Source organism: Phaseolus vulgaris, chromosome 10 (genome assembly GCF_051622355.1).
Source record: "Phaseolus vulgaris cultivar YP4 chromosome 10, ASM5162235v1, whole genome shotgun sequence".
NCBI lineage: Eukaryota > Viridiplantae > Streptophyta > Magnoliopsida > Fabales > Fabaceae > Phaseolus > Phaseolus vulgaris.
In genome coordinates this window covers 43,389,375-43,404,150 of record NC_143507.1, presented here as the reverse complement: position 1 = coordinate 43,404,150, position 14,776 = coordinate 43,389,375, and the positions used below count along the sequence as shown (strand labels likewise).

The 14,776-nt window shown below is 32.9% G+C and overlaps 2 protein-coding genes across 3 annotated transcripts; both read right to left on the bottom strand.

The window, feature by feature from the left end:
- Positions 1–5,317: 5,317 nt before the first annotated feature.
- LOC137818612 (protein IQ-DOMAIN 7) lies at positions 5,318–8,336 on the bottom strand. Of its 2 annotated transcripts, none has more exons than XM_068622138.2 (5): positions 8,007–8,336; positions 7,684–7,920; positions 6,673–6,873; positions 6,441–6,554; positions 5,318–6,346 (listed from the first exon to the last, which is right to left on the bottom strand). In XM_068622138.2, exons 1-5 carry the CDS (start codon positions 8,070–8,072, stop codon positions 5,678–5,680), a joined length of 1,287 nt encoding a protein of 428 aa, XP_068478239.2. In that variant the 5' UTR covers positions 8,073–8,336; the 3' UTR covers positions 5,318–5,677. The 2 variants fall into 2 exon arrangements, with proteins under 2 accessions (XP_068478239.2, XP_090152409.1); XM_090296283.1 differs by having other exon boundaries at positions 6,441–6,550; positions 8,007–8,180.
- Positions 8,337–10,597: 2,261 nt separating this feature from the next.
- On the bottom strand, positions 10,598–14,296 carry LOC137818611 (IQ domain-containing protein IQM1). The gene is made up of 9 exons (XM_068622136.2): positions 14,071–14,296; positions 13,274–13,705; positions 12,963–13,077; positions 12,646–12,711; positions 12,482–12,570; positions 12,299–12,386; positions 11,742–11,972; positions 11,421–11,522; positions 10,598–11,278 (listed from the first exon to the last, which is right to left on the bottom strand). The coding sequence occupies exons 2-9, from the start codon at positions 13,693–13,695 to the stop codon at positions 10,892–10,894; spliced, it is 1,500 nt and encodes a 499-aa protein (XP_068478237.2). The 5' UTR covers positions 13,696–13,705; positions 14,071–14,296; the 3' UTR covers positions 10,598–10,891.
- Positions 14,297–14,776: the final 480 nt, after the last annotated feature.

Here is a 14,776-nt window from a genome sequence, read left to right as displayed (position 1 = left end):
TTTTTCTCCAAAATTATTTTTTATTCAATGATTTTATAATATAGTAGTGTAATATAATATAACTGATATAATAAAATTTATATAATATGTAATTATAGTGGGTGAATAAATAATGTAAAAGATTCTTATTAATTTATGTAAAGTGTGTAGTACACTAGTCTCTTATGAAATCATTAATGTATTAAAATAAAATTCTGATGAACGGTGTGGCTCATGTGTCAAAAGGCTTGCCGAAAATGCTGAAAAAAAAGGGTGAATCTTTTGGATTTTTTTTTTATATATCACTATTTTTATTTTTATTTTCTTATTTGTTTTTATTTTCTCATTCTAACACTTTTTTTTTTCTATCTAATACTATTTTTTATTTATTTTTCTTTAAATAACATCATTTTTATTTTTATTTGAAATCTAAGAAATTATAAAAAATATTATATAGTTATATTTGAAATAGTATCAATTTATTCATTATATTAATTAATTATTTTTTTCTCTAAAATTGATTTCTATTGAATGATTTTCTTGGTAACGGTTGAAACATTCTACTTCACTTTTATTTAATTTATTTTTTATTAAAATTCAAATAAATTTTACTAGCTGTAAATAAAATTAGTGGTGGTATATATTGATCCTATGATTAAAAAAGATAATTGCAATAATTATTTTGGTCAACATTAGCATTTGAGAGCATTTGAGAAATACTTTTGTTTCTTTCCCAACATGATGGCTTGGTGAACAACTTCAAACCTATTAATTTATAAATTACGAGTTTCATTAATAATATTGCACCAACTCCACAATTTTTTTCTTAGAAAGGACGTTTTCTTTTATATTACTAAGATGAAGAATTTAACTTTATTATATTCATATAATAATTTATGTTTCACTTTGGTATAATTAATCTTGAAAGTTATACGAAATTATGTTGATTCGTAATTGATTGATGTATAGTATTAAAATACTTACTCTTAGAGTGTATTTAAATAATTAGACGAGATAAAAAAAATAAAATTTCTTTAATTTTATGTTAATTTTAAGATTATACATAATAGGAAATAAATGAAAATAAAAATAATTATATATAATATTACATGTACTAACTTTGTGTATAAGCAATATAAGTCTTATAATAATCATATCCCGAAGAAAAATAAACATTGAATACTTTAGTGTTACTCGTTAGTGTCTTGAATGATAAAAAGAAAAACATTGAACCTTGGAGTCTAACTCAAAATATTTGCTTATGTTCACATTTGCTTGGTTTTTATTTTAAGGGTTAAATATATGTTTCATCTTTCTATTTTTATGAGTAAATTTATTGTTAGTTCAAAATTTAAATTATTTAAATATTTATAATAAGAAAACTATTGTAATGAATCAATGTAAGTATTTTTTTTATCTTCTAGTATGGATTAAGATGTTCAAATATTTCATGATAACTCATCAATGACGTGAATGTTTTAATATTATAATACAATCAACACTAAAAATTCTTTTGCTATATGAGGTAGGAATTCATTCTAATAATTTTTTTACTATAAGTACTCAAAAGGTCTAAAGTTTACACTAGAGACAAAAACCAAATTCATAATACAGGACAAAAAAAAATTAACCCTTATTTTAATTTCAAATAACACTTAACTTCTCATGTAAGAAATTATGTAAATTAATTTCTATAAAGTGACTCACAAGAATGGTCTCTAATTTAGTCACTATAGCAACTAATTATTTTTTGTCACTAAAAGTTAGTTTCTATTTCATGATTTTCTTGTAATGAGAGTTTCATTGTGATTTTTCTTATATTGCATAAAATGTTGCTCTTGGGCTTGATATTGATCGAGAGGTGACTTACTTTTTTAACAACGTCTAAGTAGTATGTAATTATTACTTTCATCACTCAAGCAACGTTTAAGTAACATGTAATGATTACCTCCATCGTTTAAGTGATTTGTGTGGACACTTAAGCGATGAAGTATTTAGTTTGAGAGCTTGTGACTTGAGCAATAGAGAGACCAAACCAACTCTCTCTCCTCTGAAGGTGTTGACACTTAAGCAAGATGTTGATCACTCAAGTGTGATGTGTGACAATACACATGGATTTTGGAACCTCTGTGAAGATCATGCAACATCATAACACTCAAGTAGTGACATGGTCACTTTGTGAAGGTCTTTGGTTAGTTGGAAAACTAGTCCCCAACATACAATGACCTTTTCAACTACTGAAAGGGAGGATATTGCATTGGCAGAAGCAACAAAGAGAGATATTTGGTTGAAAGGTGTGATAAGTGACCTTGGATTTTCACAACAGAAGGCTATCATCTTCTGTAAATAGTCTAAGTGTGATTTGTTTGACCAAGTATCATGTTCATCGTAAGCAGACCAAACACATTGATATTAGATATAATTTCATTAAGACTGAGCATAAGATTAAAGTGAAGAAGGTAGGCAAGAAGGAGAACATTGAAGATATGTTTATTAAGTCAATTCAAAAGAGTAAGTTCATGTACTTTGTGCATTTGTTGAATGTTGATGATGGAAACTAGTGTTGATTATTAAGATTACAAGTTAAGATGGAGTTTATTAAGTGATTCCCTGAACTCTCTCTTCATGTAATAGACCGTCTAGCTGAGTAGATGGTCTAGTAGCCAACAAGAATTCATTATTGTCCTGCTAGTTAGTTAGCCATGTTTCTCTTTTTAGTTCTAGCTAACTTTGTACCCTTTTATTGTCACCTATATACAGTGTCTTGTATATACATTAGTAGGATGATGGTGACATAACAATTCATATTGGTTGCATCAACAAAACTCATTGTACCTTATTGTGTATATATATGAGACTTGTTCCATCTCCATCTCTGGTGCTTTTGTGCTTGTTTCTGTCTCAGTGTTTGTTGCTTTCAATCTTTTGTACTACAGCTTTTATTAAAATCAATTAAGATTTTTCAGATTGAAGGCACAGTACATAGCATATTTCAGTTTTTCACGCTGCTAAAGTGATATTCAGTTTCTTTCTATCAATTTAAACACGTTTATAAACTCAGACCTATATTCTATACAAGAGCAAAAAGAGAGTTCCTGTAATATGTTGCTTTGGAGAGAAAAAGTAGAGGCTTAGAATGCTTGTGTTAGAAGAAAGGGTTAGTCCTAAAACAAGAGTAGTAATTAATTGTTTCACATGCCTATTTAATACAACCAGACTCTTTTTCTTTATTTGTTGAGCCATCAGTGGACACAGTAGTTGTCAGAGTTTTGTTTTTTCCCATCTTATGGAGAAATCATAACAAGTACATGCAAGAATGCCATGCACTTCTTTGTCCTGTCCTTCTTCCAGATTGGTTTTGGTATGAGTCATTTTCAGTCAAAAACTTACTTCCTCTTCTCATCCTATTCCTCCCTCCAGAAAGAATTCAATTTTTCCTATTTCAAGGAAACAAATATCAACATACGTTTTCTCCTTGAGGCCAAAGGGAGAAAGTGGGTTGCTTCTTGCTTTCCTGAACTTATCTTCAAGCCACATGTGGTACCTTGCTACATGATATCATTTTGAATACTTTATATAGCAGAACAATAATGAAACTAAACAATGCTGAGTTCACAAATTACTGCACACATACACACAGTTTTTTTCATTGGATATAGGATGAATGTTTACAATAGTGATTGAACCAAAAGTTGATTTTATTCTCAAAGAGTATCTGTGATGTGAGCTGTGCTTGAAATGAATACTTGCTTGGGTTACACACTTGCACACCAGGATGAGAACAATAAAATTGTAAAACAAGTTTTGACATTGTCATTCCATGAACATAAAAGGAGAAACTGAACAAACTTCTGTTTCAACTTTCATGAGTCCAATGAAGAATTGGTTCTTAATACATGTAACTTATTGGTTCTGATCCTTATTGGTCATATCAGTATTACTGAAGCAAATAATAAGAAAATGAAAACAGAAATAAAAGAATCCTGGAATGGCAATGAAACAAAAGCTACAATTGCCCCACAAAAAAAGGGATATCCCTGAAAGTAGACCTCCTAATATAAGACCCCACTTCATCTTTCTTCTATTCATGGCAACCCTCAAGAAAGGAAGTTTGCATACTTACTCCAAATTAAAGAAAGGTTGCCACATTTGAGAATCCATTGAAAAAGTTATTTACAACTTTTGGTGGCATCCTGATTTTTGCTACTGTTAGAGCATATTCTCACGTGGGAATACTGTGAACCGAATAGCAACCTCACCTTGGCCATGCACTAGACACAAGTCAAACTTTAACACACTGAAGATACTGCCTTAAAGTCTCACTTACCAGTTTTTGTCCATAGCTCTGAAATTGACCTATGAACTGTTATTTGGAACCGAAAATATTTTATCAGTGTATTATTTGTGTCCATCAGTTTTCTTTCTTTCATGTTCAACTGTTCAGTGACGCACACAAGTTTTTTAAGTGTTGGTGAAGCTCAACTGTGGTCCTTCTGGAGCATGAGTAACTGGACCAAATGGACCATGCTAGCTGTTGCATCATTACATATTATCATTTCATCGTGGACCACAAGATTTTTCCAATTGATTGCTCTCTGTTGCTTAAAAGGAAATAAGACACTTTTAATGCAGCTAATTCATTCTAATCTTGAAGTCATGGTTTTTGCATCTTCTCTTTATTTTGACTGCTACAACTGGTGCTTTTTTTGTCCAAATTTGATAATGCACTGCAAAGTTTGGGTACAAGGGTTGAAATAGCAAAACAAACAAGAAGTTAAAAAAGTTTGAGAGGAATTAATGGAAGAAAATAATATTATATACTTAACATTGCATATGATATAACTAAATTTGATTAACTTTTCCCCCTATTTGATTAACATTACTTGAAGATTAATTTTCCTTGAATATGACTTGGTTATTCTTAAAATCATTACACGAAATGAAATTCAAATGCTTATGACTTAGACAAAATGAGTCAACCAGAAGAGATTTATGAGCTTTATTTTCTGATATTGAACAGTTCCACAAACGTATAGTAGTTCATATTTTTTAAGAAAACGATACTGAACAGTTCTAGGTTCTCTTTAACACAATCACACACAAGCAACAACATTCCAATGCAATTTCTGCCATTAAGAGTGGTCTTCGGTTTATATTATATATACCATTAATATCACATAGCAATTTTATACCATTAATATAACAAGAAAATCAATTCTTAAAAACAAAAAATAGCATGTCTAACTTTTGCTGCTCTAGAGATTTTACATAAATACTGTACGAATGAAACTAGTGTGCTATTTCATCCCTCAAAACCCACTTGCTTATGAATTAAACATACAAACATGAACCTGTGCATATTTCGTACAAAATCTTAAAGTCAGAACACTGTTTCTTCTTAAAGCTCATATTTTGTACTACAGCCTTTCAGATGGTACAACTTAGAGTGAAATAATTATAAATGTTTCTCCAAAATTAACATGAATATACCCCAAAACAAAGAGATACTGTTTTTAAATTGGCGTAAAACGACCTTACAAATTGAAACAGGGTGTTTTTCATCTTCACACCAAAACACTAGTTGTGTTATCTACACTATCAATTAGAAATTATCTGTGAACTCGGACACACATTCAACTGATGACATTAAAATGAACAACAAGCTGTTGGGCTTATTGATGGGCTCATGGCAAAGCAACTACTTATCTTCCATTGTATATCGCTTTTGATAACGTGTTCTTAAAGGTGTTGCATAGATATTCTTCCACATATTAGCAGAAGGATAGGAACCAGAACTGCTTCTAGTAACTCCATTAAGTGACACACAATCATCCATAAAGATTCTCTTAGAATTCTGAGAAAAACACCTATAGGGTTTCAGTTTAGCTTTGGTTGATGCTGTCAGGTTCATGTAGCTTGGTTTACAAACATTTCCTTCCTCTGTTTCTTCCATCATAACATTGTTGGTAGATGGTACAGGTGGTGATTCAGATGTGCATGAAGTTGAGAAAGGGCTATCATCATACATGCATTCAGAGCTTATGGATGAAGATGATGGAGTTGACTGACTAGTTGTAAGTGATTTAGATGAAATCCTGGTTGTCACACCGTTCTTTCTTGTTTTGACTGAGCCATTTTGTTGATTAGAATTAAAGGGAAGAACAAAATGATCACTTTTACTAGTCACTGGAGTCATGTCAGATGAGTCCAAATATGTGTCTACCATCGACCTGCTCTCCCATGGTTTTGCAGACATCCAGCGATCTAACATGCCCCATCCTGAGCTCTTACCGTCTAGACTGCGGTGCTTGAGAGGAATCACTGACTTAGCAGCTTTTGAGTTTGGACTAGCACTCACTGATGATTTCTGAAAGCAAGCAGATTTCATTGAAGCACATATATGTTAGCAATTGTCTCACTGCTGATACCACAGATATAGCAGATCATTTGTACTCTATTACCTGTCTAGACTGAGAGTATGCCTTTGTCCTATCCCTCTTAATTGCTCCTTCCTGCCTCATCAGTAATTTTGCCTTAACTGCTTCCGCAGTTCCTGGAATGTCACACCATCCTTGCTGACAATAACATGGCAAATTTTGCTAAAAGTTAACATCTCTTTACCAATTTAACATTGGCATCAACATTACAGAATGTTACACAATCTTGAGGGAAATTGTGAAAAACTTATGATACCTCAGCTTGCTTAACAGGATCAGCTTCATTGCAGGGCTCACTGACATTTTTTCCCACATTCCTTGCCTTGACACGTGCTTGAACTCGCACAAGAGCCTGCATGCATCTTAGAGTAACAGCTGCTTGCTTCCTCACTTGCCAACCACGAAATATAGATTGCAACCTCACCACTGCCCTCAGGGCCCTCAAAGCTCGTCTTGCCTTCGACATAAATACATTAACACATGGAACATACTTTCAGTATTCTATTAATGAAACCCCAAACAGAGTGAATGACCAATACAGTAACCCCCATCTACACAATGCAAGAGAATTTCAGAAAAATAAAGAAATCGTAGGTCAATGTCCTACACTCCTATTGTGGATAAAACACTAAATTATGTTCCCATAGTACTGCAGCCCCCCAAGTCCATATCCAACCATGCCAATAGCAGCAAGTCAAAGTAAAACAGTGAACCTAAAAACTCACAGCAAAATCTTATCTTTACTAATACTCACATCACAGCTTGAAGTGTCACTACGATTCTGGTCGTTTTATTACAATGTTATGTTAATTAGTTATTTGGAAATAAGTATTTAGAAGTAAGTTTCTCCTTGGCTCTTGTACTCTTCTTCATGGATAGATAGATCTATAGTAATACTTTACCATCTATCTTTACTATGATACATTTCAAAATAGTGAAATTAACAAATCAAAAACACCACGCAACCTATTTGTAATTTTTCTACAGAAGTTCATACCATGATAGTATAATTAGTAGGTCATGAAACTAAATTTAACTTGGAATCTTCACTAGCACTAATTCTTCTGTCTAGAATTCCATGTCTTAAATAGTTCAAGCATAGAATAAACCAGTGGAGTATCTGCTTCTGTTTCTTAAACAATTCAAAACCAGAAACTCATAACTAAAAAACTAAAAAATTAAATAAACCATTGAAGAGAGACAAGCTGCATCATGATAATATAAAAGGTTGAACTAAATTAGCTAACTAGAAAAGATTCCTACTTACCAAGAAACCACGAAACACTGCCTGGATTCGAATGGCAGCCCATTCCTGCTTGATGACCATGAAGTCTTTCAGTGGAGTTCTTACAACAGCAGCCAAAGCAGCAGCAAATGCCCCATCATCCAGCACAAAGGACCCACCACCACCCTGCCCCTTCTGCATGGATGATCCAATCCCAAACCCTTCTGAAGTGCCTCTCCATAACTTCCACTTTCTCTTACTCTTGTCACCACCCTTATCCTGATAAATACAGAAATACAGCAAGTAAGCATCACCACAGGCAAACATAGCAAGACCAAAAAAATCCCAACAAAAAATTTACAAACTTGATCAGTTGTGGAGGGCTTTCTGAGGGAAATGAGAGACTTAAGCCATCTTCCCGAACCACCCATTGGAGAAAATAACGCGTTTTTGCAAAGTACGAGGTGGTAACAGCAAGTGGAGTTTGAGTTTGAAGCTGGTGTTGTTGCCTGGCTTAATTAAGATATAACGCGAAGCAGAAGAAAAAGTAGAACAAGTGTTTTGAAATTTGAAATGTTTGCGAAAAGAAAAAGGTTAATGAACAGAGAAAGTACACAAACGGATACGAAGACTTTTTGCTTTTCTGCTGTTCTCATGTCCCACTCACAATTCACCTCCCATCAATGCCAACACTCACTGCTTCGACACGCTGTCGTTTAGATATGGACTCTCCAAGCCCATTGTTTCGAAAAAAGCCCAACTCTTGAAGAGTATTTCTTCTTGCACCCCTATATTTTCTTCCTGCACCCCTATATTTTTGTTCCTGCACCCTACACTCTTCGAAATATCCAAATTACTGTAAGCAAAAAGTGCTTTTGAAATAGAAAATTCAGAAGGTAAAAATATCATTCAAGAATATTCTTTATGAAACACATTTTTTAATTCTAAAATGGTAAATCCATAATGTGTTCCAAAAAAATATGTTTCAGAAATATTTTAAAAAGAATAATCCATAAGTCATTTTTAAAAGGATTAAATATTCTTTTAAAAAATGATGGGGTACATGGAGAAATTTGTTGGGGGTGTAGGAATAAACACCCATTTTTGAAACGTAGTAGTTTTTTTATTGCCTTTTATTCCTTCCTCTCATATTAACATTAAAAATATTAAATTTTATTTCTCACTACACCACCCTAATGTTGTTGCTGTCGCCATAGTTGCTGCATCTTTAATTTGAGAGGAAGAAGAAGAGAGAGAAAGTAAAAGGTGGGGGTGTAGTGAGAAGTTTGAAGATATTATATATTTGTTTTATTTTTTTTATTCTCATAGGTAAGAGATTAAGTTGGTTTCGAAATATTAGACTATTAGGAGGTAACTTCAATAGGTAATTAAAACTATTAATTTGATATATATGAGAATTTTTAATTTTTCTTTTATCTCTTTCACATTTTAAGAAAAAAAAATGTGATATCCACGACTTCTCGTTTATGTGCCAACTCTCTCCAATGAAATAAACATTTTTTTTTTATAATTGTATTAAAAAACAAAAATAAACAATCATTTTTATTAAATATATATGTGATAAATTAATATGGTAATGATATTTTTAATTTGAAAATGTTAAACAACTCAATAAACTTGATTAAATTTTAAGTCGTTATAATTACTATATAAAGACGATTAATTTTTTCATCGTACTAAAAATTAAAATTAACAAAATATATGGCGTGAAAAACGTGTTTTATCATATTTTATTTTAATTCAATCTAATTGAAATTTCCTCCTTTATTATCGTATACACATCCTTATGAATTAGCCAAAAAAAAAAAGATGGCAAAGAAGGAATTGTACTTGAAAGGTCCTCCTTTTTCAAGAAAATAAACTCAAATTGGAATTTCTTTATTTGGTTTCATCATATATATATATATATATATATATATATAATTCTCATTATAGAGAAGAAGAAAAATTCAACTTTCCAAAATTTCATTCCATATATTACCTATGAAGCTCAGACACTTATCTTAAATGGCGTATCGGTGTCACTCGTATGACACTTGTAGGACACGTATCCATGAAGTGTCCAATTAAAAAAAGTATTTGTTGGATTTCTGAAAATTCTAGTATGGTTCTAACACAATTTTAAAAAGAAAAAATACCTTAATTTTTTTAAAACTCAAACTTATTGTATAAAATTTTATTATGATTGTAAAAATAAAAAATAAATCTTTTTGAACCAGTCAGGAAATATATCTTTCTGTTCAAAAAAATAATATGGAACATACTTATGCACATAAATATTTATTGTCAATTTATATAATTCATAATTATATAATATATAGATCCGTGTTCCTGTATCCTACATTTTAGAAATAATACGTATTTTCGCGTATCCGTATCCATGTCGTATTAGTGTATGTGCTACATAGTTTATTACAAAACGAACCCCAAAGTCGTGATGAATTTTAGTTGGTTTCTCACAGAATCATAATTTTTTTTTCTCTTGGTTCATGAGGGTTAATTTCCCCCCAAAGGAAATGGGCAAAATAAAATTGTGATGAATTAAGTAATATAAGGAAGAAAGTTTCAATATTTATGGTAGAATAATATAATTCATTGCCTAATTTGTGGAATATGGTCAATTTGGCTGGTGACTAGGAGACACTTATGTCTTTGAACCAAACCAAATCTTGACCCCTTTTTGTCTCTGCTTTTGTTTTGGTGACACAAGCCAATTCTTGACTTTCAAATGCTTCAGCCAATGAAATTTCATGTACAACAACACCATCACCAATCATGCATTACTTTCTTTCAGAATGTCCATGTTATCTGTATGTGGAATATTATACCAATTTCTCACATCACTGACGCAATGCCTCATCTCCAAACCATGATTATTATGAATGGTGAGTGGTGGAGAATGCTTAGTGGGGAAGAGAACACAGTGCAAAAAGTGTAAAGAAATTCTTTTTTAAAGATGTTATTTGACTTTCAACAAGGCAAGATTGACCCAACTCCTAAAATACAATTGGGTAAAATAAATGAGTAAAAAAATTTGATTCTGCATAAGCTGAATGACCAGAAGAATTGGCCAAAACAGAAATGAAAAAAAAAATATCATGGGTTAGATGCTGTGTGGTGTGACCTATATCCTAGATTCTAAACTAAAGGTTCAAAGTAAAAGTGTGAAGCAATGCCTATGCAACCAGAACATTGAACATAGAAAAGGTGTGTGGTTTTGGCAAACTATTCATGGGCTAGGAATTCCCATGTGCACAAATCTTGGGGATAGGTGGATTTTAGGACTAGGCCTTGGTGAGGGAATTGGTGCCTTGGCTGCTACTTTTCCATGGCTGACTCTTGGTGATAGATTCAGCTGTTCAAGTGCCTTAACTTGGAGTTTTGCAGGGTACTCTCTCACACAACCAATTCTAGGACCAGCTCCAGTTGTCCATTTTCTTGACAATGGCTTGCTCTCTTTAACTGTTGAAGTTTGCATATTGTTACCAGATTGACCTATATTGTCTTCACTGCAGCTTTTGGCAATGGTAAAGCCACTTGAACTACCATTGTTAGCCATCTGCAGCTCCTCATCAGCAGGTTTTGAAGGTGGGATGTCATCATCAATTGCATACTTCTGCACAACCAAACCATGAAATTACAAAATGTTACACATATAGATACTTACACTTAAGTTTATCCATATAAAACTTTAGTTACACACTTAAAGGCTAAAAAACCAATCCATAGAGAAAAGTGGATTTAAGTGGTTCACTCACCTTTACATTGGTCAAGTCCACATCATGTTCCAGCAAGAACCCAATGAATTCCATAAAGTTCTTCATTGTAGGACGGTAGTGACCGCTGTAGGGCCATATCGCCTGAACAAAAAGAAATGGCATCAATTTATATGCATATTAAGAAACTACAATGCTTTTCAACTTTTCTTTTTCAGTGCAGTGAAATTCTTTATATGCCTCTACCAAAATGCTTCCCATTTTCAGAAAACTACAAAACTGGAGTAATGACAGAAAATAATTTCATTTTATGTTGAATAATGATCCATGTGAATATATGCATGAATAAAACACGTGTCGTACATCAATAACTCCATCTTTGGCAACCAATCTTCCAGAAGCAATAGTAGCACCTCCAGCCAAAAAACTTGAGTGCTGAAATTGACCTTTCTTTTTCTCACCAACATACAAAATTCTAGAAGAGCTAAGAACAAAAATCCACTTAGATCCCTCCACAGTGTGAACAAGGTTCTGGCTCCTTTTATAAACAAGCCTTCCTCCCTCAATAACCACTTCATATGCTTCCCTCTCTTTCTGCATTTGCAAGCAACAAAGTGAGTTGTGGTGGCTGCTAAAATAGTCTAGAGTCAAAGCAATTGAATAGCATAAAGAATGATTTGAAGTTGTAATTATAAGTTAATCTTTTGTGCATTGAATGCACATGCACAAATGCATTGTTGGTAGTTTACTAATCAATGATTTTTGTGCCTAAAATTTGATTCTGTAGTCAACATCACTAGCTAGGCAATTCCATACACCACTGCCACTCTAGAATTGACCAAAGATTATATAGTAAAAGTCCATGCCACCTTCATATAAAAATGTTGCATTGTCAAAGAGATGAGGTGAAGCAAACTTACGGGTCCAAGATACTTTATGCATTGCTTATACAATTCACTTCTTAGGCACTGCTCATGATTTACTTCTTTACCATCTCCAACGTCCAACCTTCATGTCACATAACATGTAATAACGAAATCAGAAAAGTAAAATCAAAAGGGTGCTCAAACTTTTATGCAGAAAGTGTTTTCGGTTAATTTTACCAGTAGAAAAAAGGTTGTGAACTCTGGCTATGAAACCAAACATCATAGTATAAGTGCAGATTGTGTCCATAACGGTGACGTGGATCAATCTGAAAAACACAAGGGAATCTTAGCTTGATGTGATTTTAAAAAATGAAATCAATCAAGATGTGAACACAGCTTACAGCTTCAAGCCAGTGCCTTAGAGCTAATTCCTGCGCCTTATCATCTTTGGACAAACCTTTTCCCACCTACCAATAGCACAAAAAGAGAAGAAAAATTATTTTGATAACAAAATACTAAAAGAAAAAATGTCGGAAAGTGAATGAGAAATTTGAATTTGTTTCTGTGGTCCCAGTCAAAAATATAATTGGAAAAGACAAGTTATGTCAAGTCAATTATTTTTCAAGCAACCACTGTGTTTTATTGGAAACCAGTGGCTAGAATATTAAAGCAAACAATATTTATTCAGAGATTCTGGCTTCCCACACAAAAGGGGTACCTTAGCAGCCATGGTCCTCGCTCTTGCCCATTTTGAACTAGCTGTTTCTGATTTACCAGAGTCAAACTTTGATGAGGAACACCTGCTCAGAGCAGCAAAATCCAAGGCTTTCCACCTGAAATTGAGATTTCAAAGAATTAAGCACTAAATCAACCACTAATCATTGAATTCTGATTGAAAAAAAAACAGTATATACACTGAAAAATACAATTTTTATACTGTCATCGAATAGTTTTTTTATTATTAATCAGATAGAAAGTAAATTCCCTTAAGCACAAAAAATATATCATAAAGATGCAGATTGAACAAACCATAGCTCCTCACAGATAACTGCACAATCTGCAAGATTTCTTCTGGTCCTGTAGCCCTTGTAAACCTTCTGCAGCTTGACTGCAGCAACATCAAGCTCCCCAACGGGCTTTGACAAAAACAAAATTTCTGAATTTGGCAACACAATTGGGGGGCTTTGTTTATTGAGCAAGGCATCATCTTTCTCCTTTGAATCAGAATTATCAGAAAGTAGATATTTGAAGGAGAATGTGGTTTGCAGCTTCAGATTCCCCACCTTCTTTTTCTTTAAGCTTGTAGATTTCTCAGTAATAACCTCATCCAACTCCTCAGGCTTATACAACTCATCAAGGTTTCTGCACTTGTTGAAGTTCATTGTTCTGAAGGTGGTCTCGCCCTCCTTTGACTCATAGTCCAGACGCCTTACCGTTGTTACCATTTGCATACCCTTGAAGCTGACAAAATAAGTAACACTGGGTTGGTTAGAGTTTCACAAGCAGTGGTGAGAATTTAAAGAGAAGAAGACCTTTCTTGGTCAATAAGGACCCATTTAATGCATCAAATTCATGAACATGCCATTCTCATAAAGTCATAAGATTTAACATTTCTGCCCCAAGATCAAATGGTAGGGAAAATCTAAGCAGACCAAGTCAATCATTGATTAAAAATGCTCTAACAAAATTGAAACCAAATCCTACCTCTGAATCATAGGTAAATAAACTACATTATGCTATAACACAACCTTGGAAGATGATATATTTATTTTTCAATGCAACTTGCACAAGGCATATTTCCAACTGAAAACTGAACAATCATTCACCTTAAAGTATACGAAGTCAGGTTCCTTTTTGCAAAGATAGATATATGGATAGCACTTGAGTTTTCTTAATGTTAGTGATTGAAATGAGCACTTCTGTTCTGCCTTATATAAGGCACGAGTTTTGAAGACATGAAAAGGGGTGGAAAATTGTCCTAGGAGGCAGTTTCAAATACGTAAGAGACAGAAATTGCAGAAAACTGTGACCCTTTTGGAATTTTTTATTACCATTGAAGGAGTTTAGTTTGAAAAGGAAATAAGGAAAATTGCGTGCCCAACAAGCCCCATAAATGGGTTATTTTGAATTCAGGAATTGGAAATTGATACTGTGATGACTTGCAGAAAGTGTTACATGAGTATGTGAAAAGTTTACACGCGGTGATGTGAAAGAAACAGAATCAGTCAAAACTCTAAAGTATGCTATTTTTTATGGGTCCCTCTATCAATGCAAAATCAATAGGGACATTTTTTTTTTGTCTTTAGAAATAGAAAAAATAAAAAGTATATTTTATAAGGGCACTCCTACAAACTATTTTGAAAGTTGACATTTTTTTTGGTATATAAATAAAAAACCAAAATACCTCTTATAACTTGTTTAGTTTGGTGTGCTTGATAGGGAAAAGAAGATTTGGAATATCTTTTAAGAAAATAATAAGACATCTCTTTATAGTATTTTTTTATCAATTTTTATTTATATTTAACTCCAATC